Source organism: Neopelma chrysocephalum, unplaced genomic scaffold (genome assembly GCF_003984885.1).
Source record: "Neopelma chrysocephalum unplaced genomic scaffold, ASM398488v2 Primary Assembly neopelma1_77, whole genome shotgun sequence".
Taxonomy (NCBI): domain Eukaryota; kingdom Metazoa; phylum Chordata; class Aves; order Passeriformes; family Pipridae; genus Neopelma; species Neopelma chrysocephalum.
The window spans coordinates 5,547,033-5,574,005 of NW_020897738.1; the positions used below are offsets into that span (position 1 = coordinate 5,547,033).

Sequence of the window (26,973 nt, forward strand, 5' to 3'; positions counted from 1 at the left end):
GAACCCGCTCTGCAGAAATTCCACAACACAAATAACATTGCACAGAAGAGGAAACACACAGTCAGACCAAGCACCCTTCTTCAGAGGGCCTCCAACAAAGAAAAATCTGGAGAAAAGTCTTCTCCAAGTGGAAATACAATGAATGATGTGAGGGAGATATTCTCCACAGACTCACAGGGAAACGAGAGTCAAGGCAAATGTGAGGGAGAGATGTGATTTGGAGCTGTGTTGTCTTCATCTCTCTAGAACCCCACTCTGCCAGGGGCAGTAACTCAGGAACCAATGGCTTCAGCAGAGTCTGTCCCAGCTCTGCAATGGCTGAAGTTTCAGAGATATTGGTACCTACATGAGGCAGATGAAAACCAGTGCAGTTTATCTCTCTATCTGCAATCCTGCCTCTGTTTGCAGCTTATGCAGTTAAGTTTGGGATGTCTCTGAGGTCCGTGCATGAGGAGCAAGAGGCAATCAGATGATTTCCTGCAGTTCCAGTAGAATTCCAGGACATCTTCACTCACAAAGCTGAGTCCTGCTCCCACTGAAGTCCATGGCAAACCTTCAATGGAAACAGAAGCAAATCTGCACAGCCACAGACTTTCAGAACCCAGGACAGGGTCTGGTTGTTTCTCTCTGCACCGCTCATGCCTCCCACACCTTCATCAGTAGAAACACATTTCTGAGTGAGAAAGATCATCATCTACCATTCTTCAGAGGTTAGATCACTGATTCATGAATTTACTCCTGCCACTTGGCCAAGTAGTGAAGACTCAGCAGGAAAGAGTCCCTTCAACAACCAAACTTACAAAATTCTTAGGAAAGAATTGTCTCTTTACTTTGTGTAATTAATTCCTTGACCGCTACAGAAGGATACTCTGGGTGAAAACACACTCCCAGACTGTAATGATTATGCTAATCTAGAGAAGAGAAAAGATGTGTTGTGTATTAATCAAAGTCATGAGCTCAATTTCTCATTGTTCTTGGACTAAGTGATCAATACAGCAACACTCACTCGCTACAAGCACAGGAGGGCTCTACCAGGAATTTACATTTATCTTGTGCTTGTGAAGCAAATGCAACTAGTGAAGGTTCATCATACAAGAAAGTTAAAAGGAGCATTTTAGGGAAATATGGCTTTGTCAGAAGGTTCAGAGTAGACAGTCAAACTGGTCTTTTACCTCTGGAGTATCACATACTAAAAACCACAAGAGATTAATCAAAATTACCTAAGATGTAAAAGTGAATATAAACCAAAATGAAACAAAAGGACAAGGGGTGACTATCAAAGAGAGCACTACATGTAAAGAATGATGCCTGATTTGGCTTAAGAGTATTTTTCTCTTCATAAAATTAATTTCAAACTCCAGATTCCCAACGTGGCTTTTGAATACCATGTCTTGGATTATTTAAGTTACCCCACAGATTTCTGCTAAGAAGGCTCTACCCTGTGCTCAGCTCCCATCAGATTGCTCCCAGAAAACCCAGTCACATACTGATTTGAAGTATGTTGTCAAAAGCACAGTGAGGCAACCACAGACAGATGGGACTTGGTAATGGTCTCCAGGCTGTGTCTGTGTGGTATAACAGACAGAATTCATAAAACTTAGGGAGAAATCCCAGCAGCTTGTGAAGCCAGTTTTACTCCATGAAAAAAAAGAAGGGAACACTGAAACTTTCTTCTGCTGGAACTGATTTCAAAGTAGTTTCACCAAGAGTAAGTAAATTTTCAGCTGTTGGTTCCAGTCTATATGAAAAAAAAAAAGGACTTTATTGTAAAATCACTTTCTAGGTAGTTCAAAACATGAGGCCAATGAAAGGTACTGTGGAATTTATTACTTCCCTGTTTGTTTATTGTTAGAATACAAACTGCATCATAAAAGTCGCTTATATGCACACTGAAGTTCTCTGGAAACTACTCCTAGTTAACAGGAAGCTGCACTGGATCACATAAAACAGAGAAAGTTCAATATGACCAAGTAAAACACATTTAAGTCGGGATTTACACCCCCTGCCCATGAGCCCTTGCACAACCAATCCTCACTTTGAGGCTCAGACTGAAGCAGTTCAGCAAAGCCTTGCCCAGCCCTCTCCAGCCCACGGGAAGGGCAGAATTCCCTTTTCCAGGGGCCCTGCTGTGCCTGATCTCCCTCTCAGCCACCTTTCAGTCCCTGGAAGGCACACTGACCACTTTATCTTCATCCTACTTGTCACACAGAAGGATCCCATCACAGCACAGACAGGGAAAGATTTACAATCCTTTCTGACTTACTCTGCAGGTTAATAGCTCATATTGCCTCCCACTGTACATATGACTCCCATTAGTACTAATAACTCATAAGATATAGACAAATGTCTTCCAAAATCTGAATGAGTTATTGTCTTCAAAAGCTTCTTTTGTTAGCAGTAAATCTGAGTGTATTTTTTCCTGACATGGTGTACAGAGATCAATAAGTGTTATACTTTAATCAGCAGGTAATAAGAGTTACACAGCCTTGTAAACAGAGCAATTAACAAACTAATTAAAGGAACCATTAATAAATCCGTCTGCATTGATTTCAACTTTTCTAAAGGGTAAGGAAATCATAGAAAAGAAAATCCTGCTTTGAACACTGTGCCAGCTTGCAGGGCAGGTGAGCAAACAGCAGAAAATTAACTGTCTTATTATGAGCCACCTGCATTTTAAACTGAATGTTACCTGATGCAGTCAGCTAGTTCATTTCCTGAAAAACTATCTTTAAAATATTTGCTTTTTTTAATGATTCACAAATATGTTGTCTCAACAATTCCCCCAAAGAGGAATTTCAAATTTTTTTTTTTTTGATATACCAAAAAGGTAAAAACTTAAAACAAGGAACCCAAATGCAAAGTTTTCTTATGGTAATTTTCAAAGTCAGAAACAAAACAGATACCAGTTTTTTAAAGAAAAGAACCTATAAAGTCTTGCAATATTAGGGAATAAAATCAGGGAAAGCACATGTATCAAATTTATGTGCTGTGAAAGCAGAGATGACTCTAATTAGAAAGTTTCTCCTCCTGTTAAAATCAAAAGGGATATATTCTGTTTCCTGTTAAAGCAAACTAAATCCACAGTAATCCCCCAGAAACTGCTCCACCGTCACATCAAGGTAACAAGTGGCTGAATTTAGTCAGGGCTCTTGAAAACCAGATTAAAATTAAGCTCCACAAGTGCTACCTACATACACAGAGCAACCCACTTTTATGAAAGTTCGTCATGTTTCACTCAGCAGAGGACAACGACAAGGGCTGAAATGAAGTGTATTGTTAATAAAACTTTGGAAGCGTCTGGTTCATTAAACACTCACAGAATGCCCTGGTGCACTGGGGGCTGAGAGCAGACTGTGGCACAGATTGGAGCATTAAACCTGGACACCGTTCAATTTTTGGATTTAGGCAATTCAAAAGCATATGCAGAATTAATTTTTTAAGGGCTCTTCCCTCATATCCTCTCGTGTACGTCACAGCGCGAGGTATAAATTCTAGAGAATTTGTCTTTTGCCATATGTAAGCGGTCTGTGACTTCGCAGAAAACATGGAATATTTTGTTCCACCAGGGAAGCATGAAACATGCCACCTGCAAGTGAGAAAGTCAAATAAAATTTACAGTTCAGAGAGGCAAACACCAAAAGGTTAATTTGATACATATCACATACAATTACAGACTCTACAGTAACCCAAAACATTTTTTTCCCCTCTTAAGACATAAAAGAGCCAATTGCCCAGGCTCAGAATTAAACATCTGTTTCACAAAACAAAGTTATTAACCTCCAAGTTTTTTTTATGAACCAATAAAATCCAGTCATTCACCACTACTCAGTAACAGTTGTTTTCTCCATTACACAAATTGCTGCAGCCAATTCCTCAGCTTAAACCACTGCTGTGATTGAATTTTGAAGGTATTGTGTGGGTTATTAGTATAGAGATACAGCTGCTTCTTTTACTAATACAATATATTTATTTAAAAATGTTTTGCTGCCCTTTCTGTTATTGGATATGTAGATGAAACTAAGTACTTAGACATGACAGAATTAAGTAGAGTAAAAGGAACAAGCAGAACTGGGAGCTTTACATTCTGGAAAACATGCAAATCATGTTTCTATATTAATCTCAAAGTTTTAAATGGTATAGCAATTTATTTAGTTGTTTTTGAATTCTTATCCTTCCCTCAGTACATACAAGCCAGTCACAAGGAAAACAGGAAGCAGTCCAAACCATGCCTGCTATTCTTTCAAGTCAACCTTCACAATTTTGGAAATAAAACCTACTTTCCACACTGGCTGGAGTTCAGTCAGGCTCTTCAGCAGCAAAAAGAACAGCACATTTCCTAAGAGAAGCCAAATTCTGCCCCAGGTGCTGCAATGTAAATCCAAAGTGATGGAATGTCACCTGGAGCACAAGTCACTCTAAACGAGCTGTGCTTTTTCTACTCTTCCTTCAAAATTTTCCCAGACACCAAACCAGTGAAGTACAAACAGTGTGTTCTTCCACAACTCAGCTCAGCACAAACAGCAGCCAAAGGTAGAATCGATACAACAACAGCAAAAATGAGGCGAAAAAATGAGCTTCAACAGAAGCTGCAACCACCGTAAATCAAATTCTATTTTGAACTTCGATGGAGGTTGCAGATCTGAAATTCTCCTGATTTGAGGAATATTAAGAATAAAAGCCTGTGAAAAAGGAAACACATAACTCACACTTGTTTAATCTTGTGACACACTATGCCAGAAGGAATTCCTTGCATAAGCAATATTCAGATAAAGAACACTTTCCCTGGAGCTTTAACTAAGCACAACACCTTAGCTGATATTTTTGCTGGTTGCCAAGTTGTCCATACAAATAGAGATTTGACAGTAAAAAACACATATTCAGCTTCTCAGATTCTCAGGGATTACATGAATACAGATTTACACCAAAATACCAAAGAACACCAACACTGGAAACTGTTCTGCAATGTTAGAGGGGCAGTCCCAAGCCACACATGAGAACAGTATTTCTCTGACCTGAGTCTGTATCACGGAGTTCAGGGAGAATTTTGAAGCCTGATAACCTGCTGTACAGGAGAAGATGGAAAGTCTGGAATGACTGTTAAACCATCAAAATTAATCCATACAACTTGTTAAGCAGGAACAGCATTTTTCTCCTCCAAAGGGTCAAGGATTAATTCCATTTCAAAACACATTAATTACAACCCCTTTCTGTTTCTTGATGAAGTTCACAATGTAGTAGAGCTTCTCAAAAAATATATCTGGCATTTCTAAAACTCTGTCCATAATATAGTGAAACAAGCATTATGTTATCTATCTCTGAACATATCTCTACATCTTTTTATACTCGTGCCATAATAGACAACTGCAAAATGAGTACAAATCAGCTTCTCAAAAGTATGTAAGAATTAATAGTCCTTAAACCAGATGCATATTCCAGAAATCAAAACTGCAGGAAAGCTGTTTAACCCAACAGAGAGAAATGAAATAGAAGCACAGTATCTGGCCAAAATATGAACTTTCATCAGAAAAAAATACAGAGAAGGCCTCCAGAAAGTCTGTGTATTGTAACAGGACCATTAGATGGTTTTCTCCTCAAATTTTCCTAAGCAAAGTTATCAAAAGGTTAGAATTCAAGGCCAAATTCCCTTGAGAAGAATAATTCATGTACCAAAATAGCTACAAACACATCCCATGGATTAAAGGTTATACAAAAAGCCAAAGGGTCAGAAATACCTCTCTTCCTCCCATCCCTCCACAATACTATCTAATTAGATTGAATGCCTTTTTATTTTGTTCAGTGCAGAGAATTTCTGAAATCCCAGTTTAATCAAGCCTGAGCCCTACTGCTCCTCTGAGACACCATTTTCTTCAAAGCCATAAACTTCAGCCAAGGTTCTGTTAATTTTACACCTTTTTCCCCCCTTGAATTAATAATAACAAAAATCTAATAGTATTCCAGTGTCTCACCTACGCTTTATTAAAACTCTTAATTTTTGATTTCTTTAAATGTTCTCTTTTATGCCAAGATCTCTATAATATGTTACTGAAAAAAAGACATATAAAGTCCTATTTGTCAGTGGTACAGAAGGGCTTGGACAGGAGCTGATTTTGATGCATTAAAAGGGCACCAGTACTGTGCACTAAAGATATCCTTAACCTAACACAGAAGGACCCTTATCAAGGCAAAACAGGACCTGTCTAACTGAAAACCAGAAAAATTCAAACTGGAAGGTATGTGCTGTTAATTACCAAGGTGATAATCAAGAGGAACACGCTCTGCCTTTTTCAAGGTGACCAAAATAAGGATTATGCTCCTTTTCAAAAGTATAACACTCAGTACAAAGTTAAAACAATGAATAAAGGTATCATTACATGTTTGACATTATAAATGGAGAGACTAGAGGGCCTTATAGGCTCTTCTGTCTGTAAAAACAGTAAAGACATAAATTTGGTTACTGGTTTTAAAAGCTTAACTCTGGACAACAACATCACATACCTGTATGAATCCAGGGCAGGAAAACAAACCAGGAATCCAACAAACCCACACCCAGACACACTAATAAACTGTGAGGAGGCTATGAAGTTGTTGTTATAATCCAAAAAAACAGTAGCTAAATCCATCTCTCTCCCGCTTTTTTTCTGCTCCTCCCTTTCCCTTCCCAGATAAATAAATAAATAAACCCGAGGTCTTTGTCATGGTAACTCTGGAGTTACTCAGACGAGCAGCCTCCCAAGGAGAATTGCCTCTGAACAAGATACCCAGCAGATATTCCAAGGAAAGTCACAAGGGAAATAAATATTGAATTACTCTGATGTTTTAACTCGTGTCTCAGTGGCCAACGCCTCTGAAATCATATATAATCAGCTCACCTGGCTGCAGCTTGTAAGAACACATGAAAAAGCAGCAGCTTGTAAACTTCTTAATAATTGAAAAAAGATTTTTTTTTCTTAAAAATCCTGGAAGTTTGGTCTGCTTGGAAACATGTCTGATTTAAAAGAATGCTCTGCATAACATCATCTGGGGCCACGACCTGTGGAAAGTGGATATTGTGATATTATCCAGCTCTTAAACAATGTAAGAACTTGATTTTAGGAAGCAGATATGGACTGTTCTGTGTACAGAAGAAGCATGAAAGCTCTATTTGGGGATGATAAAAAACTGCCTTGCAAGACACCACTCCTTTGTGTAATCCTGGGGAAAGGAGAGTGCAGTTCAACCCTGGGATCAATGGAAATCTTCAGAACAATCCAATCAATGTGAATCTCTTTGGAAAGGACATCAGGACGTGCTGATGTTCAGTTGCCTGAGGAGAAGGATGGGTTGGTTTGGCAGAGCTGCTGCTTCCCCCCAGCCCCTGGAAATTCCTAATCCTCTAATCCAATCTTAGCCTTCTGATACTAAACTGCTGCAGACAGGACTACCACCATATTTCCTAGGATTTTTTAATGTAATCTCATCCATATCACTATTAGCAGGTATTCCTTCCATTTCAGGTTAAGGCACTCAGTATAACAGCTGGTATTTCTTTTGCTTTAAGGACATTAAAGCAATATAAATTTATTCTGGCATTTATTTATTTTTTTTAATTTTTAATTTTTTTAATTTTAGAAATCTCCAGTGTGGTGCCAAGCTAAGGGGTTCAGGGTATGAAGGGATCTGTAGTGCTTCCCAAGACTCAGTAAATGCAGGCAAAAGGAATATTACTGGAAGTAACTTTTTGCAGGTAAAGAGGAACATGGACTTGTAACATAGTAGATAATAGAGATATAAGCTGAGGCCTCAAAATTTAACTGTTTGTGGACATTAACACCTTTCAGACTAACAATTCAGTGCTATGAGTAGAGAGATTTTGATCAGTATTCATAAAAAACAAGTCAGTTTATGCCACGCTGTGCATCATGTGGAGGGTCCTGTTGCAAAGTATGATGAAGGCAGGTTGAATCTGTCCTTTAAACAGAAAAAACCCATATATTTTAATGGGATTTTTCTTCTTGATGAATTCTAGCAAAAGAACTGGGCTTGTCCCCTCGCCAAAGCAGAGCACAAATATATAACTTCAGTCACATGACATTTCTGTATCATATAAAGGACAATGCACATATTTGGCTTTATTTTCACCCACTCCAAATCAGTTTCCAAGAATAATGGGAGGAAGAAGCTTTAGTCATCCAGGAGTCAATGAATGAATTTGTGGAGCTGGAATTTTATCTCACATATTGCATTCTGTATAAAAAAACCCCATGAAAATAGCACCTGTCTTTAGAAAGTCAGTGGAAGACATTCAGGAAAGCTGCCAAAACCCTCAGAGTGTCATCAGACACTTTTAAGATTACAGGAAGCTGTTATGATTAGAGGAAAGGTTTGGGGGAGGGATTGGAGAAGTGAAAGGACAGTACCTGTTGTAGAAAAGTTCTGTCATTGATTCAAGTCTTTCAACAAAACTCAGATTAGGTTCAAACACATAAAAATGTGAAAAAAATGTGGTAACTGTAAAACTTGTCCAGGATAGTTTTAAAGCAATGTTAAGTTTTATATCGTGGACATGAGGGGTTTGGAGTGAATTGTGAACTTCAAGATATTTGTGACTGATCTCACAGATTTCACATTTCAAGACAAAGAAATTTCAAGACAAAGGAATTCTTCCAGCAGAAGACAGCACAGTGAAATTCAGTATATACAGTGGAACAGAAATTCTGAAGTCATCCATTTCATCAGTTCCTGTTGCAATATTAATAGTTCTTAATACCACATTGGCATCCTTAAATTCCAGCCAAGATTCTATCTCTGAGCTTGGAGCATTTTGGTGCTTGAACTGAAAACCAAATGCTTCTAAAAATCTATCTCTCTACACAGAGTGAAGAAATATAATCTCCAAACAGATGTATTCATGCAATTTTGTTATCGTAAAACCAAGAAAATAATCAACCAAGATAAGAATGTTCATGCCTCACACACACTATGCTTCCATGTTTTATTTCAATTACGTGGAAACAAAAGACATTTTAATTAAAAAGAAGGCAGCTACCCCAAGCCAGAACTGGAAAGCTAAAAGCCTTAAGCAGTTCTTTTGAGGACTTCACAATGTCTGACTATTCCAATCTATTAACTATCCCTCTGCCCGTAGAGATCATGATTAGCTGGTAAACTTGCCCTTTCAATTCACTCAAAGCTTCAATCTATTCCATCTGTGCTCTCTGAACTTTTCATTTGCAATAGGTTCAGGGTAATTCAGAGCAGCCAGGGAGGCTGACAAGCTCTGCCTGCCTTTCACGTCCTCAAGGCTGCACGCTGACATCTTAAAATGACTTCAGAAATAAATATAATATCGCTGCTTTCACACAACAAACTCATTTATTTGAATTCCATTAAGGAAGCACACAGGTGTGATTAGGCACTGGACCATGACTCAAACAGCCTTTTGCCCCCATGCTGCTCTGACCATTCCACTGTAATAAAATGAAACAGTCCTATGAACTTGCAGACTTTAAAGCTGGATGCTTTAAGAGTCAAGATGGACATCATTTTAAAAATGAGGGGTAAAAAAAAGTAACTCTGATACAGATTAGGAAGTATTTGTAAGAGTCCTTGCCTCCTACTGCACACAAACTAATAGCAGTGGTACTTGTGACAGATTTACAATTCCCAGATGGATTGGTGTGTAATTCTGGTGGTGGAGCAGGAACACAAAGATCTGATGAGCCATTGGGAGCCACCAATTTGGTCACAGCACAGGTTCATGTGGAAATAAAGAACCAAGTGCCTAAGAACTGGGAAGTGTCTGGGTGATAGGTAGATGTAGATCTCAGACAACAGTGGTCTCTAGTGCTTAGCACAGAACTGAAAGCCAAAGAGAAAATGCTGGGCTGGCCCAGCCCCACGATCAGGAAAGAGGGATGCCCAGATTTTTGGGAATGGTTGCAACAGCAGCCATTGGTGGTGGCTGGAAGTGACCACAGGGAGGGGGGCAAGGGCATAACATCCAAAATTCTCCCTGGAAACTCCTGTGTCTTCCACCTTCATGACCACACCACGGCCTCTGTCATCACTGCTGCAGAATTCAGCTGCTCAGAATTAGTTTGGCCGGATTAAGAGTAAAAAGATCAGTTCCAAAATCTTTCAAGTCACTCATCAAATGCTCAGCACACAGGTCCACTTCAGGCTGAAATACTGTAGCTGTATCCAAAAGTATAAAGTGTAGTGGCCACCACATTATCAAAAACAGTGGGAGGCTTCCCTCCCCTTCAAAAATTTCAACTAAACCATGAAAAGGAATTTACTGAGAAAGGACTGGGACTCCTAGTATTTATCCAGCTTTCATGGCTTTACCCTGTTCATCATTAAAATTACCACTATACTTTTAAAGAAAAAGTGTGTCTGTTTTGTAGCTGGAATGGGGTGTTACTTTGATAAGGCTTATCAGCAATTATAAATATACCAAGTGATCACTGTCAAACTTTTTTCCATTTTGCCTGGTTTCTATGCTTGAACAACACCTGAGGTTGAACAACACCTGGTTCCTATAATTTTTTCTACAAGGGAATGAGAATGAAAAGGCCTGGGAACAGATTACTGGACACAGAGTTTGTTATTACAAAAAGAAAATGTAACTGCAGGCTACAGAGGCACACACTCAGCCCTTTTTCATGTGGGATCTGGTGAGTGTGTGGTCTCAGGGTGAGATTATTCACTGTCCCATATCTGTTGGAAAGCTGTTCTTTTTGGTGGCTTAGTTTTCTGTCACATCAAGGAGCTGAACCACCTCAGTAGGGAACAGCAGTATTGTTGGAGCTGGTGTCTGCAAAAAGAAAAAACCCCAACCTATATAAATAAGAAAAAAATATTAGTTTTCAGCTGGCTCAGTGAGCTCTCTGCTTGGCTCATTACTCAACTGCATAAGTGCCAATGCCACAGGAGAGAGAGGGATTGCAGCAGCCCAACTTAGTCCACTGAGCAGCAGTACCACCCATGCTCATTTTCAGAGCAGATTCAGCCCAGTAAAGAATTATTATGAATTTTTTTTCTGCCTGCTTACAGTTTACAGACTGTGAACACAATTCAACACACAAAATACAGGAAAGCACCACTGTTCAACTGCTGCACCAGCACTACACCTGTAAAACACTTTAACTTCCAGGAAAGGTCTGTCATAACTGTTTTCCACAGACAAATAATAAAAAATTGTGCACGTTGTTCCTGTGAAGTTAAACCTTGACTCCAAAGACTTATTGTTCCTTGCTGTGTTTTCACAGCACTTACCACAATTTTCACTGCAATAATGTCATTCCACTCATTCTTTCCCTGAAGTTACATGGTATCTGCAGTGCCACATAATGCCCCATTTCTCTGTTGCCAGCACAGGGGATGATGACTGGTCCAGGGCAGAAGGCAAGTTCTACTGTAAGAGCTGTGCAATCTCCTTCAACTGAGATGGAAACAAAAAACTTTTCATATCACCCTTTGCCAGCAGGTCAAGGAAGGACACTGAGGGTACTTGCAAAATGTGAGAGCTTCCATCATGCAAAGGGAAGAACGCTGAGAAAAACTCTTTACTACCAGAAAAAAGAGATGAGAACTAAGAAGGTCGCACGAATATGAGAATATTTTACTGCAAAATCAAAAGGAGTTATTTTCAACCACTGAATGTGAAGAACTAATGGAGCATCCGTTGTTTGGATTTTCCTTTCAGATGGGTGAAATGAAGTAAAAACCATTTCACGTGAGATTATTATGAAAATAAGCAAAACTCTATCTTGGCTGCTGTGAATTTATTGTAAGCAAAATTAAGATTTATTTCTCCATGAAAATTTATGGTAGTTTAATATTTGTTTTGGTCTGAAATTAAAGGGATTGTGTCCTCCTAGTTCAAATTGCTTTAGTTAATGTGAGGGCAATTCTGCAGTTTAGTTTTATGGGGTAAGATCAAATATATGTGTAACTTGCCTATGGATTATGGTATAGGAATGTGTGAGGGAGACTGAGGACATGAGACCTCCTGGGATTATTCTGGTGAGGGGCATTGGCTGTTCACACCCTGTCTGCCTGGAGCAGGAATCAGATACTGTGATTTTCTTTAATATGTGCCCCTCACAGTCCCATTCTTCACCCTCAGTTCTTACTCTGCAGAGCAGTAGCACAGAACAGAATACAGAATTCCATCTTTATTTCTTCCTCTTGCCTTCCAAATTTCATGAATTTCCTCTTGCTTGCCCTCAATCTTAATTTTCTGGGCTCCCAGCCTAGATTTCCAATTATTTTCTGATAACTCCTATGGGTCAATACTACAAGTTCAATGTCATCTCTAAATCTAAGATTATATATAGTCCATTTTCCTCCGTGGTTCTTTCTGTTCATCCCGTTGCTAAAAACAAGAGTTGGACTTGCAATTGGAAGGAAAACAGTAATGGCACTGACCTACAAATAAGGAGGGAAGAGAAAGTGCCAGAACTATGGAGGGACTCACTTGATGAGTGTCTGAGAGAAACATTTATTCGGTCATTGGAGAAGAAAATGAAGAGGTACCGGAAAGCAACATTTGCTAAGGACCACTCAGATTTAGACTAGAGTGAAAATAATAGATCAGCTGTTCCTAAGACAGATGTCAAAGTAGCACAAAAGATGACTGGAACTGCCACAATAATTCCATAGGCTGCAGATGAGATTTTGATAGTGCCTGTTTGTAAGAAGAAGATAAAACAAGTGTGAGAATGTGTAGTTTCTCTGACAAATTGATCCACCTGGCAGCAAAACTCTGCAACAAGTCAAAGACCATGCCCAAAGAGCTGAGGGAACAGTGCAGTGTCACCACACTTAGGAAGACTAGGAGAGCTGCTCTTCCCAGGTGGAAAACAAAAATGAGAATGCACTTACTAGGGAAAAAAAAAGGGGAGGTTAGAGTATAGAGTAGGAACTGAAACACTAGAAAAGTCCTGTTACACCAATTAACATTCTGTAATATTCTCTTTCTGTTCTTGGGAGGAATTTTTCTTCATCCCTTGATCTTCGCTGTGTCTCAGCAACTCTCCAGACAGAAGCTGGAGGTTGGTAGAGCTAATAATCCAGACCTGAGGTTTGGTAGAGCTAATTACCTGAGAAATGATCATATGATCTGCTACAACAGCTAAAATCATCCCAGGTCTGGGAATGCTGCCCCTGCACCCAAAGGCAGTTACTATCAGGACATCTCCATGAGGGATCTTCAGTTTGGAGTTCACTGTTCCCCACTTAGGCTGCCAAAGCCCAGATTTGTTAGCACTGCAAATATGCTGCCAAATTCATTGTTCTTTTGTGAAGCTGCTGAAAACAGAGCAGTTGAAAAGAATCTCTTCATAAGCCCATCCTTTTTTATTATTATTGATGCAATTTGATTATTTGATGAGAACCTTTAATGCATACCAAGACATTCTGAGCACCGAGACTATAAATACTGTAACAAAGGTCTGCTATATATAGTATTCTTCACTTACAAGCATTTCTCTTTTTTCAGGGTCTGATCCAAACCACATGCATAATTCTGATAGGAATAGATGAAAGGAAGAAAGGAGCATATGACTGCATAGAAATAGAAAGAAAACAAACAAATAAATGCTTCAACAGTGATTATTGTACCATTACTCTGATCTATTGCTGGTGAGATAAAGAAGCCAAATAAAAAGGCAAGAAAAGACACTGTTGATGCTGATATATGTGTTTTAAACTACTACAGCTGAAACAGCAGGGAACATTTTCAGCAACATCCAAAGTTATGATAGGACAAAGGGGGAAAAAAAGGTAACAGCAGCACCTGTGTAAGGATCACAGATCTAAAGTACTTTTTTTTTTAGCATCACACAAGTGAATAATTAACAAAAACAAAGAGAAAGGAGCACTGAGATACCACTGAAAATATCAGCCTGATGGATATCATTTGGGAAATACCACCTTAACTGTCAAGGGAATTCATAGTGATAATTTGTTCATACTTTTTCTAAGCTGAAATTGGATCCATTAAATCCAGTCTGAATTCTGGACCTCGAGAATTTGGAGGATTCCAAGAGAACAAGTGCAAAGAAATCCACAAGGATACAAACATGAGAAGATAAAGAGGCCCTGAACTTGGATTCAATATTGCTCAGACGGTCCATAAACCTTCAACCAAACTAGGCAGGAAGTGTAAGAAAACCTGCAAACTGCAAAGATTCACTTAATTTGAAAACATTTCATGCACAGCTCTGCCCTCGACCACTTATTAGGTGATGCTGGAACTGCCTCTTTGTTCAGGTGCAAAGAAGGAATCTCTTCCAATTTCTCCCAAATGCCACCACCACATGCCCATTGCACAGGCTAAAAATGCCAAATTGTCTTTATTGAACAAAAGGATCCAAAGCTAATGACTGCTGTGAGTTGTTCTTTACTATGAACACACTGAAAAGCTGCCTTAGCCTCCCTGTCTCCTCACTCAAAATGCCACAGCAGCAGGAAGGTTGTTTTTCCGTGGGCCTCAGCAACAGTTATTCTCAAATAAACAGGCAGCTGCAAACAGAGGTTCAAATCTCTTCTGCTGGCTCCCTACACAGATCTACAAGGCAGGACTGTGACCATGCTGGGTATAGAGAAGGCAAAAGAAACATTTCAGATGGAAACCTTCACCTCAGCTGGAGGTCAAATTCCACACAACTTAGAAAAAAAAGGACTTTAAAGAGTAGGATTGTGTCTGATTCTCTGTGTGTTCATATCAAGTTAGCTCAGAAGTTCAGAAGAATCCGTTTATTTTGACTCTTTCAGTTTTCACATCCCATCAATAACATAAGGGACCAGCCAACAGTTCCTTTCACCATTTCATCACCACCACTACCCACTGTGTTCACAGGAAGGAGCTTAAAATAAACCACAAAGACTTTAAGGGGCAAAGAGGAATGAAATATTTCTGAGATCTGTACTATCTGCCAAAAAAACCCTGTTTTTTCACCATAAGTGGTTTGTTGCATTGTTAATACAGATACTGAAAATATTTTCTTTAGCAGTTTATTGACACAGATTTTAACAAAAAGAAATACAAAAACATGTTTATCTTCTGATAAAAGGCTTTTTATGTTCCCTTATTCATGTTACTGTTTGGAAAGGCTTAGACAGCTTATTAATTGTAACATCAGGGGATGGGATCTACTCAATCTCTAAGAATATTTTAATCACACAGATGCTTTCATTATATCTTTATTTTTTCCCTTACCCTGCTCTTCTTTTCTACTCTTCCAGGCCTCTGAGCTGTTCATGTCTTCCAGTGATCAGGGCAATCAGAATGGCACATTCCAATTTCTAACTGAGGCACTGGCAATTAATTATTTTAATGTGGCAAAATGTACATCCTGATCTGAGAAGAGGGGCAGATGTTGCATAAACAGCAAGTAAAACAGATCCTGCCCTGAACACCTTGTATTCTGAGTAGACAGGACAGTTTGAAAGGGAAAGGGAATAGCAGGGACCTGGAGTGATTTTTCAAAGGTTACAGAAAGCCAATGGGTACCCTGACTCCTAAATCACCACCATGAACCACCACATTCCCCTGCTTTCATGAAGAAGACAACTCTTAACAGGGCAAAATGATTGCATTTCTGTAAAAGGATAATGATACCTGACTTAAAAAAATGAGACTGAAAATAATGCTTTATAAGGTCATTTAAAAAAATAAACTGGTACTATTAGAACACCATTCCAGGCTATCAGTCATTTTCCTATTTCAAAGCCTATCAAATAGAGATATTTCTGCCTCCACTAAATATCAAACTGTATGTAATCCTCAATTTTGTTGGAGAAGCCAATGTTCACAGAGAGCTTTTCTGAGGAGATTTTGTTTATTTTTAAAAATACAGAGCATGCTGTCAGGGCTGTAGTACAGGCTGGCTCAGTGGAAACCCATTAAAACCACTTTACTGGGCAGATGGTGTCAAAGAGTCAGAAGAATATAACAGAATCCCACTGTGCACAAGTGTTCAGTATGCAAGAAATCATCTCGTATCAGACAACTGCTGCAGGGGACACAGTCAACCACAAAGGAGAGAGCAGAGCACAGCTAAAGTCATGATAGGCTTGTAACTGTTTGCCCAATAATATGGAAAAATATGTGGAATAAGAGAACCTTAACTGATAAACCCAAGGGGAAGTAGGGGAGATCTGTGCAGAGCACCACATCAGGCTTTAAAAAGCAATACACTGCTTTTAGTGTTATTCACTGAAGGTGTAGCCACTCTTTGTCATTAAGAAGGACAGCACAACTCAGAGAGGCTAAAATAAGATTTGAAAAGTGCCCCCACTAAATTTTGGACCCCCATCTTTCGCACCCTGATTTCCGTGTTTGCTGAGCAGTTGGAGTTTCAGTAGGAAATGGGTACAAAGAAATTCAGTACAAATGGGTACAAAGAAACTCATTAGAGACATCTGGAAATAGCCTTGCCACAACAGGCTTATATCAGATGTGCACTAGCACACCAGTAGATTATAAGACACTCCTTTTGCATGTGTTCCTTTTCCATTCTCTTCTACAGGAGGTAGGCCAGGTTCTTCTAGTGTTTTCATTCGACTGTCTAATTCTGTAGGTGAGCATAACACCTCAAAAAGCACCTAACTCTGAGTTAAATAGGTCCTAAACAGAATAGACAGAGTGAAAACTAGTGTAAGTGGGACAGATCAGTGAAAACTCTGAAAGTATTCATCCTGTGCTGCCTACAGTGTAACCAAGAGTGGTAATAAACTACCAGAGTGTGTGTTCTCCTCCTTCCTCTTCTGGGCAGAATCAGGGCTGCTCAATTCTGCCCCAAGTCCTGACTGCATAGAGATACTCTTCTTCAGCTTAAGAGCTACAGATTTGTGAACCTGAGCAAACCAGATCCTATTTTTATTTCTGAAAACAAGGTAAGGGTGACAGGAGTGTAGCTGCAGGTACGTGGTGTTTTTACAGACTTATCACACTGGAAAGTTCTGCAGAGCTGAATAGTTCCTTCAACAGTAGCTCAAAACACAAGCTACAGAAACAACATCAAGACCTCCTTTATACCAGGCAAACCCAACAACACACCCTGTTTGGAAAGGTGGTAGTAGGAAAGCAAACAGTGAAGTAGTAAGTTAAATATAGGAATGTACCACACATAGACAAGAAAATTACCTACCCAATGTGTACCAGCAAATTAAAATTAGGCAAGGCTGATTACATTAAGATGGAGATGCAAAACTCTGAAAGATAAATACAGGTATTTCAACTACAGGCACACGCAAATCACCACTATTTTCTTTTCTTAAAGACAAGTAGAATGAGTCACCATGGCTCAGCAGAAAATGGAGGATGCAATTATGTGCTAATCCAGAATCTTTGATAAGTGAGTAGATTGAAGACTAAGTGGTATTGTTTCCTTTTCTATATTATGGATTAGATTAATATTCAGAGACACTACTGACTAGTTATCTCTGCCAACTTTGGGTTCCTCCTCTTGCATAATGAATTTACATAATGCGTCCTGAAGACATAAATCTGCACTTTTAAAAATATAAATAAAAAGCAAGTGATGTTGAAGTCCAACAAAATTCAAGGCTCTGAGGCCATTTAGCAACAGATGAGACTAAACTCTCTGACTTGGAGGATTTTTTTTAGCATGCAAGACATGCAGACTCATCTGTGTGATTATCTGGACATCTGCCTTGTTCCTCAGCAAGAGCCCTGCAGACTGTCTGCTCAACAGTCTGCCTACCTTGAAAGCAAATAGATCAAAAGGCATGTAGAGCATCCTGGTTCAGCTAGACAGGACACTTCTCCTGTTTCTCCTTAGTCTATCTTGTAGAGTTGTAAACCCTGAAGTCTAAAGGGTATGTTGACATCTTTCCATGTTTCTGCTCGGGGGGGGCTCGTTATTGTTACCCCTGCTGCTTTTTTATACATAACGAGGTAACTCATTTATTTTGTTCTTTTTATGGGATCTACATTATTCAAAATCATTCCTTCTTCTCACATTTAACAATCTGCTGGTCATTGTCAGATGTGCTTCTGTTCTGCTTACCAACCATGACCACAGCAAACCAACACCTTACCCAAAACAACTCACCAGTGCTGTGACAAAAGTCTTTGTTCCCAAATAAAAACCCAAATAGTTAAACAAACCAAAACAACTCAAAGTAACTTTAAAAACAGAGCTGGATGGGCCTGTGAGAAAGTGAAGTGACTACAGGAGGAGGGAACAGACTTTTTATTTTTGTAAATTTGGGAAAATGTGGCATCAACATTGATGAACTCACTACTGACCTTTTATATATCTGCACAAGAAACAAAACTGTGCATTTTGCTGAGCGACTTCCAGGGGGACAACTGTCTGCAACACAGAAAACTCCCTCGAGAAACCTTTCTGGAAACCCTGATTTAAAAAAAAAACACAGAAGAGTGAGGGTGTAAGAACAAACAAAATCTCTGTGAGTACACAGGAAGCCTTTTAGGAAGTTAATTGACCCTACAGTGCAGATGCCATCAAGTGACTGGCAGGCTACTTCTGTGTTGCTTCACTGAACCACTACTCACTGTTGATTTAAGTGAACCTGTGCTGCAGTGGATTAGAAACACTCACACCAGCAGCAGCTGTGTCTGAAGTACTGAGGCAATACCAAACAGTTCAGAGCAACACTTAAGTTACTCCAGTTAGTCTCACTTCGGTGGTTTTTCTCAACCCTTTTAAGGAAAAGAGACATCTAACTTTTTGAGAGACATCCAGACCATCGTAGGCAGTGTCCTGGTTTTGGTATTGTCACAAAGGCCTTTGTTTACAACCAGGCACAAATTGGGATGCACTCTGAAAGCAGCCTTGTTACTTCTATTTCCTCCCCTTGGTTTTTTCTGGCTTGCACGCATAAGGTTTCTGGCACTGGTTTCACAACACTGCTCAGATGTTCTATGAATCACCACTGGTGTGTGGGCTACAGGCTGAAAAACACCACTCCAGAAAACTCTGTCCACACTCTGAATTAAAGCCTACTAAAGGCAATGAAACCCCATACAGTGGCTGTGATGGGCTCTGGATCCCCCCCACTGTGGATCAATATATAGAATAGCTCATTTCACAGAGCAGGAGGTTGTATCAACCTCTAGGGCAAGTTCAAGTCACACCACTAAAGTAGGAAGGGGAAGTTTGCATAGATACCACACAGGCTGTACTTTGGAAGATGAAGACTTTCAATCCCTTATTAGCTCTGTGAGGCCCTCAGGCTGACACCTGACACTGGAATTAAGTCTATTCAATGAAAGAAGAAAGCAAGGATTTGAAGAAGCCAATCCTCATCCTACAGTTAAATGTCCCCCCCACGGAGGAGGGTGAAGCAGCCTAACACCCTCAAATATGTACTTTGTAATCACAATAATTACTGTTATCTACATGTCTCAGAACTGTTTAAAATCCACTTCATTTTGAACTGTCCTTAATAAGGCAGCAAGCAATGTTATAGAGACTGGTGAAAACCAAGTAATTTAATGTAACACTTCAAAAACCAAACCTGTGATGAATCTCAGCTGCCTCTTGGGCTTCTCTGTGATCAATCTGTCTGGAGTCATGTTTATGCATCCCAGGACCTGTGATAGACTGCCACCAGACTTGGCATCCACAACCAACCACCTCGGGAGGCTGATTTAATGTGAATGCAGCATGAAAAAAAATCAGATTATCTTTTGATTCTCTCTTTTATTAAATAAAACTGATCTTTATTGAATAAAGCTGCTTTTATTAATGTCTAAAACACTGGTTGGTGTCACAGAGCCTGCCAGTCCTATGGAACTAATAAAAGAAAAGACAGAAGTAAAAAATAAGAACATTACAGGGAAATATTAGAAACCAAATGACATTAAGCCAGTATTGCAGCTGACAAATAAAACCTGGGTCTAGCTGTAGAATTTTTTAGTTTAGACTGGATTTATTATTTTTACTGAAAGAAATGGGGCTTTTCCCACTGTGGCAAGAAACACAATAAGAGCAAAAAAAGTTAAAGCTAGTTTTCCCTTCCCTTGTATAATGTCTCAAATGACTGTAAGTTCAATGTAGTTGGGACAAAGCATGAAAACTTTGGTTTTAAGGGAACAGCTTGAACCTTAAGCTAGAAAGATTTAATTTCTCTTTGGGGTTTTACAGAAAACTTTCTGGGTTTCTGCACATAAGCAAAGCCTACAAGAAAACCTCCCAGTGATCCCACCTGTACTTTATGCTCATCTGAAAGCAGCATGCAATATTTTCCATACATATCAATTGCACAGTTGGAGCAAGAGAGGCCTGTGATGAGTCTGTCCACAATGTCAGCACTGTTACTTTGAGAAAAAGAATCTGCCCCTCCTCATCACCATCAAAATTTGTCAACATGAACTGAAATTCAACCCTGAACTGCTGTCTGGTCACCACGAAGAAGGAGGAGTGAAAAGAATACATATCTTAAGTCAAATAAAATCATATTTGATTTTAATCACATATACAGCACTTTTTCCATTCCTAATATGCTACCACTGCTCCAGAGGAATGAACTCCAAAGTAGAGCTAAAACACAGGTTGCTGCACTCCTCAGCTTTTCATTTTCCATGTTTCTAAGTCCAGAGTGCACTTCAATGGCAGTGGAAGACCTGCACACAAAGACCTTCAGGAATGGCCCTCAGCTGTCTGGAAGCTGGAACATCCCTGACAAGCTCAGCTGGGGTTCTCTGTACACCACTACCCCCATGAAACCAGTGAATACACAAGTGAGGTTAAATTGAATCAAAGGGGCTTCCTATCCAACTGCAGCTCACAAAGATATAATACACTGAAATCATAAGTGAAGTGCCATGTGACCAGAATGACATGTTCTGATAATAAGTATCATCATAGAATCAGTAAAATTGCATAAAAAAGCCAAAGATAAAACTTGTCCACGATGAGACAAAAAAAAATCTCGAAGATTCAGTGGAAATCAAGAGGGTTCAAAGGATACTGTAACATGGACAATTCCAACAGAAACAGAAGCAGTCGCAGTTTAAAGTTAAATAGCCAAATATTTCTCTCCTGTAATGTAACCGAAACTAAACACTTGGGGGGTTGGTTTATTTGTTTCCCCACACTCACTTTTCTATCGTGACAGGGCATTGCCATCAGTGCACATGTGTTATCCACACCTCTACCTGTGGGAAACCTTTCAGGGGGATACAAGGAAACTCTTCCTCACACAGTTGCCAAGCCTCCATTTTTATAAAACTGAGAGAAAAAGAAAATCAAACCAGCAGTTCTGTGGCCTGAGATGTCATTAGAGAGTGACCTGCAGGAAGATTTCAGCCCTGGGTGACAGAGAAGAACACAAAAACTCAACAGAACACAGGCAGAAAAAAAAAAATCACTAAATATTCACTTGTTTTGTTACCGTCAACTTAGACCTGAAATTTGAAATTAAACTGTTTTTATCTGACAACAAACATTTGTAATAAAAAAGGCTCCTCAATCTTTAGTCTCACAATATAAATCCTAAAATTGTTTAACATCTTACAGGAGATGCTGTTTTCCTTCTAGACTTAAGCCAAGCATGGAACCTGGAGTTCAAGTGAAGTGTTGAAGTTTTTATTCTTCTCCAGTAAAGCTAATGGGTTTCCCCTTAAACAAGGGAACAGCATGTCCACATTACTGTGCCTGTTCTACCAGTCTGTGTTTTCATTATCATCACCTCGACTTGGTTATTTTTTAACTGAAGACTTCTGAAGAATTTCTTTTGGTACTGATATCAAATAGCAAAATGCCAAAGGGACTGAGAGCAAGCACTGCCCCTCTAGGACTGGTTCAAGAAAACTTCTAGTTGAAGACAAAGATGTGAAATGCAACTGCCCCCATAACTACAGTTACAGAGCCTTATAATCTCTGCCCTTACACACACATATATACAATTAGACTGACAGTATATTAAAACATGTGGATTGTATCATCACTGACAAATTGTTCTGGTAAGAACTGCAAGCTCATTACTGAAAACAACATTTCATTTCTCAGGCTGGAGCTCGGCATTTACAAGATAAAAGCAAAGCAAAACCACAATAGCATTCTCCAACCTTCAACATTATTACCTGAAAGATTTGGAAACTGTGCAGTAAAAGGTGTGTTGCCATGGTTCTGAGTAATCAGCAACAGCCCTACACACAATAGACAGCTGATTGCTGTTGCATGTTAAAAGCTTTTGTATCTCTTTAGGAAAACTTTGTCATCATGTCATAAATGAGAGAGTTTTTCTATTAGCAACAGAAAGGCATCAAAGAAACACGCCCTGGAGTAGTAATCACGCCTGAATTTTTTATTTTTTTTTTTTTTTTTGGTGTTCATCTTATTATATGGAGCAGGGTGGGAATCAACCTTTTACACTGTCAAGTTTATGCTGTAAATCTCTGGAACACTCTGGTCTTTCCTAAGGCATGGCAGTGAAGATGGAGTCTGCTACCAAAGAAAAAACAGACAACTGCATTGAAGATGGATATCTGTGTTAGTGAACAGCAGACTCCCAGCAATCACACAGCAGTAGCATCTTGGATATCTGAAATGCAAAGTAAATAGCACAGCTAATACCAGTAATTCTGGTGGGATCTCATGTGTCTGGTTTCAGAGAATCACAGAATTCCTTAGGTTTGGAAAAGCCCTCTGAGATGATTGAGTCCAACCATTCCCCCAGCACTGCCAAGGCCACCACTAACCCATGGCCCCAGGAGCCACCTCTCCACATCTTTTTAATTCCTCCAGGGATGGTCAATCCCTGGAACCACTGCCTTGGGCAGCCTGTTCCAGTGCTTGGCAACCACATGGTGAAGGAATTTTTCCTAATATCCAACCTAAACCTCCTCTGGCACAACTTGTTTCAAGACATATCAGATTTAATGAGACTTCACAATCATAATACACAGAAAAATCTTACTCATCAGTTTTTATAGCATTTTATAGTGTATCCGCCTAAGAGACTTCCTTTCCAAGTCCAGTTTTCTGCCTAGGTACATCTGTCAAAAGAGATGTAACATTTAAGAATAAAATCACATATTAACGTTATAATTGCTGAGTTGGCAATAAAAGAAACATTGTACTCTCTAAGACTGAAATGCCACTTATACCCCAATCCTAGAATGAGCTGCCATCTCAATCAAACACTATATTAAGTGTTAAGGCAGCAAACTGAAACACAGCAAAAAATACAGGGGGTGGAGAAGTTAATATTCTTACTGTACTGTTAGCCTATCCAGAGTACTGATATTGCTTATAATAAAATACATCATTTACAAGCTAGCTGGGAAATCAAAAGCTACTGGTGTGCAATGAGAATGAGCAATCTCTTGAAAAGACTCTGACTTCTAATCCCTGCTGCTAATGCATTTCCAATTGCAACTTTAGAACAGTACTTATGTGGGCACTGCATTTAGGGAACATTTGAGAAGACTTATAATTTTGCTCAAGTCTTTCTTTACCTCTTCTAAGGAAAAAAAGGAGGAGAAGTGAATTTGGTACGGGGAACCACAATAGACATACACAGCTGTGTGATTTGCCTTCTGTCAGTAAGTTCAGTTCTGGATACAAACTAATTAGTAAATATAACTCAATACCAAAGAAAAGTGCTGATCTCTGGAAGTGTAAGAAGGTGTTAAGAATAATTAATACCTTTTTTTAATAGGGATGTTTCTAAGGACTCTTTATCAGTATGCTTGCAAAATCACAGAGTAAATGCATATGCTATTATTCCTCTCTGAAGACTAAACCACGTGAGAACTTCAATTCTGTTTTCCTGCCAAGATATAGCTGCTGATGCACAGTATCTGCTCAGTAGAAATGTGTATTTCTCCTAATTTGTATTCCACGGGAATTATCAGAATCATCTAAATTAAGTATTGCAAGAATGCATTCACTTTTTGGCTGAGGCCATCGATGAAAACTTTGAAGTTTAAATGCACTTAAGCTTTAATGCACACAAAAATATGTGCATTGTCTATGGGCTGCTTTCCTGATTCTCACTGCAAACACGCTCGAGGGCAACAAGGAGGTATCACTGAGCTGTCTAAGTCATGCTGTCAGGACATCCAAACTCTATTTAGCATGCAGAATGTCAGACACCTGGTTCAGGATCCCATCAAAGCTTTTCAATGTTCCAGTAAGTAGGTATTTCTCTGGTCCAGTAAAACGCTGCCAGCCGGTCTGAGACAGGATTTTTAATTTGAAATATTACACAGAAGATAAGAGTGGGGCAGCCAACTCCACAGGCATGTACCTCTGGAGACTTCAAATTCCCAGAGAACAAACCCTTTGTAATCCAAAGATGAGTTACCAGCTAAGCTCAACAGCAGCATCTACTACATGATCAAAAGTACAATAGGGAGGTAACAAATGCCTCACTAAATGGATAGACTGTTTGTCACAGTCGACCAAGGAAAAATCCTGCCACTCAGGATTTCCCATCGCATCATCCGTGGTTTTGACTAGCACATGACTCCCCCCAAGTCTTTCAGTCGTGAATTGTGGGTATCAACATTCAAGGCACCACAGACAGAGGGGACAAAGGCTGGGTGTGCAAAATAAGAAACAAGATGCAGTGAAAGAGAGAGAAGAGATCGAGACTTACCTTTGGAAAAAACTGCTGCCAGGCTCAAGAGGAGAGGTGACAACAGATGCCCCATATTGCTAATCCCAGAAGCACACATCCTAGGGTTTGTGGAGCAGTTGGGGCTCAGTTTCACACACTTTGTAGTCAAAATAAAAATCGGTCAGCTGGAGAGGCTACATTTTCAGAAAAGGTCATCTGAAAAGAGCAAAAGGCATTTCCTTCGCAGAGACGACTTACTTCTTTAGCTTTAACCCTCCCCCTTCCTCCCTCCTTTCTTCAAAACAATGATGCTGCGAAAGAAAACCCCTCTCAGTAAACAAATAGGAATCAGTTCTGATTCAAATCTCAGTCCGGAGCCTCGGCAGCCCCCTGCCCCTGCACCCCCCGAGCCGGCGGGGCTGGGGCTGGGCAGGGGCTGTGCTGCTCCTCGGGAGGGACCTCGCTCCTGCCCCGCCGCCGGGATGCGCTTCACGGAGCCAGCGCCTGCATCCCGGCGGAAAAACCACGTCGGCTCCCCGGGCGTCACCAAAGTTTTCCTTTAGGTGATGCTGATCAGCCCTGAAATCATCCAGAGGCGCGGAGGCAGGGTTTGGTGTTGCGCGCTTTTTTTTTCTCGCCTTTTTTTTTTTTTTTAAGTTCTCCTCATTGACTTGTTTGACTTTCCGCCAGCGAAGGAGGGGGCGAGCGCGGCTCCCCCGCGAAGGTCATCGCCCCCGATGCTCTCACAGCCCCCGGGGCCGGCGGCGGCCGCCGGGCACCTCCCGCCCCAGCGGGCGCCCGCCTCCTCCGGCCCCGGCACATCCTCCGCCGCTGTTTACAGGGACACGGAACCTGCGCCGGGAGACGCCGCGGAAAAGAAAAATAGAAAAAAAAAAAAAAAGGAGGGAAACAAATAAATAAATAAGCGCCGAGCCAAGCCCCGCCTCACCCCGAGCGGCCCGGCAGCCCCAATCCCCGGGCAGCGGGCGCGGAGCGAGGGAGGAGCGGGGCGGAGCGGGGATGGCCGGACCGGCCCCTTCCCGGCCCCTTCGCTCGGTCCTTTCGGTCTCCCCGGCGCTCCCCGGGGCCGGTGCCCGGCGGTGGTTCACCCTCCAGGGCACAAGCGGCTCGGAGGGTGCGGGCAGGGAGCGCATCCCTGCGGCGCCGGTCCCTGGGGACGCCGCTGCTGTTCCAGCAGCATCCCCAGAGCCGCTCCCAGGGATGCCCCCGGGCAGGCACGAGCCTTCGCCGCTCCCGGCATCCCAACAAACCGCGTCCCCCCGGCTGCCCGAAGGCAATGCGTTGGCGTGTGTGCGCTGCTGCACGTGGCGAGGTTTTGGCTCCTTCCCTCATCCCAATTTATCCTGTGTTCAGCTCTCCCCATGCCGCTGGAACAGCCCTGAGCCAAGCCGAGTGTGGTGCAGCCGGAGTAGGGAAATAATGTGAAAGCTGTGTGGTGAAATGCTTGCTACATATTGCAAAAACAGCAGGGAAAATACCTACATTTGGTCTAAACAGCATTCAGATGTGCTGGGGGAAAATAACCAACCTCAGGTTTTCCATTACAGAAGGTATCAATACTAACCCAACCATTTGGTCAGGCTTAATAACAAGATTTATACTACCCTTGGCAGATAGAATCAGAGCAAAATGCAATTTACCACAGCCCAAACAAAACAAAACAAAAAAAGTAGCTACAAGAACTTGTAGTAATGTTGTTTCTTCCTGGAGCACATGTTTGGGAGTAATAATAACATTCATTTGTATATTAACATCCACGATGCTGAAGCTGCAGAACAGTCTATCAAAATAAACTTTGTTTGCCAACACTGAGAAATACACAATCAACCATCCAGTGAGAAAAGGCAGAAGTTTTTGTGAGGTGGTGAATTTGTTTTAGAAGCTCACATCAGGATTAGAAGGATTAACAGTCCCAGAGAGGTTCCCCAGACCCAAAATGAAGCACATCTCTAGAACTGCCATTATATTTGAGACATAAAAGTACCATCTCAGAACATCCACTACCTGAAAGAAGACAAAGAAGGGTTATTGACACATGTTGTGTCCAAAACTGTGCAGTGTTGTCCAACTTAGGGGAATTATTATAAAATAACACTATATCCAAGACAAAAGAATCATCCTCTGGAGGAGGAATTCTGGATAATTCAACCAGCTTCATTCAGTAGCAGGTGAAATGTGCCAGCACAACATACTGGTCAATCTGTGTTCTGCTGGAGAAGCTTCAGAAAGAAGCCTAAAAAATGGATGAAAAGTGCAAAGGAAGAGCTTTCTCTTCACATCCAGGTGAGAGTGGTTTTGTTACCAACATTTTTAAGAAAAAATTATTGGAGCAATAAAACAAAACAAACCAAGATTCTCTCTTCTCTTCTCTTCTCTTCTCTTCTCTTCTCTTCTCTTCTCTTC

General features: G+C 40.5%; 1 protein-coding gene across 1 annotated transcript in view; it reads right to left on the minus strand.

Moving 5' to 3' along the window:
* Positions 1-25,344, minus strand: part of TMEM132D (transmembrane protein 132D) — a 231,512-nt gene extending 206,168 nt beyond the window's left edge. Inside the window, exon 1 of the mRNA XM_027689664.1 lies at positions 24,589-25,344. Coding sequence (XP_027545465.1) covers positions 24,589-24,667 — 79 coding nt within the window. The 5' untranslated portion in view covers positions 24,668-25,344. The remainder of the gene's footprint in view (positions 1-24,588) is intronic.
* Between the last annotated feature and the right edge of the window lie 1,629 nt (positions 25,345-26,973).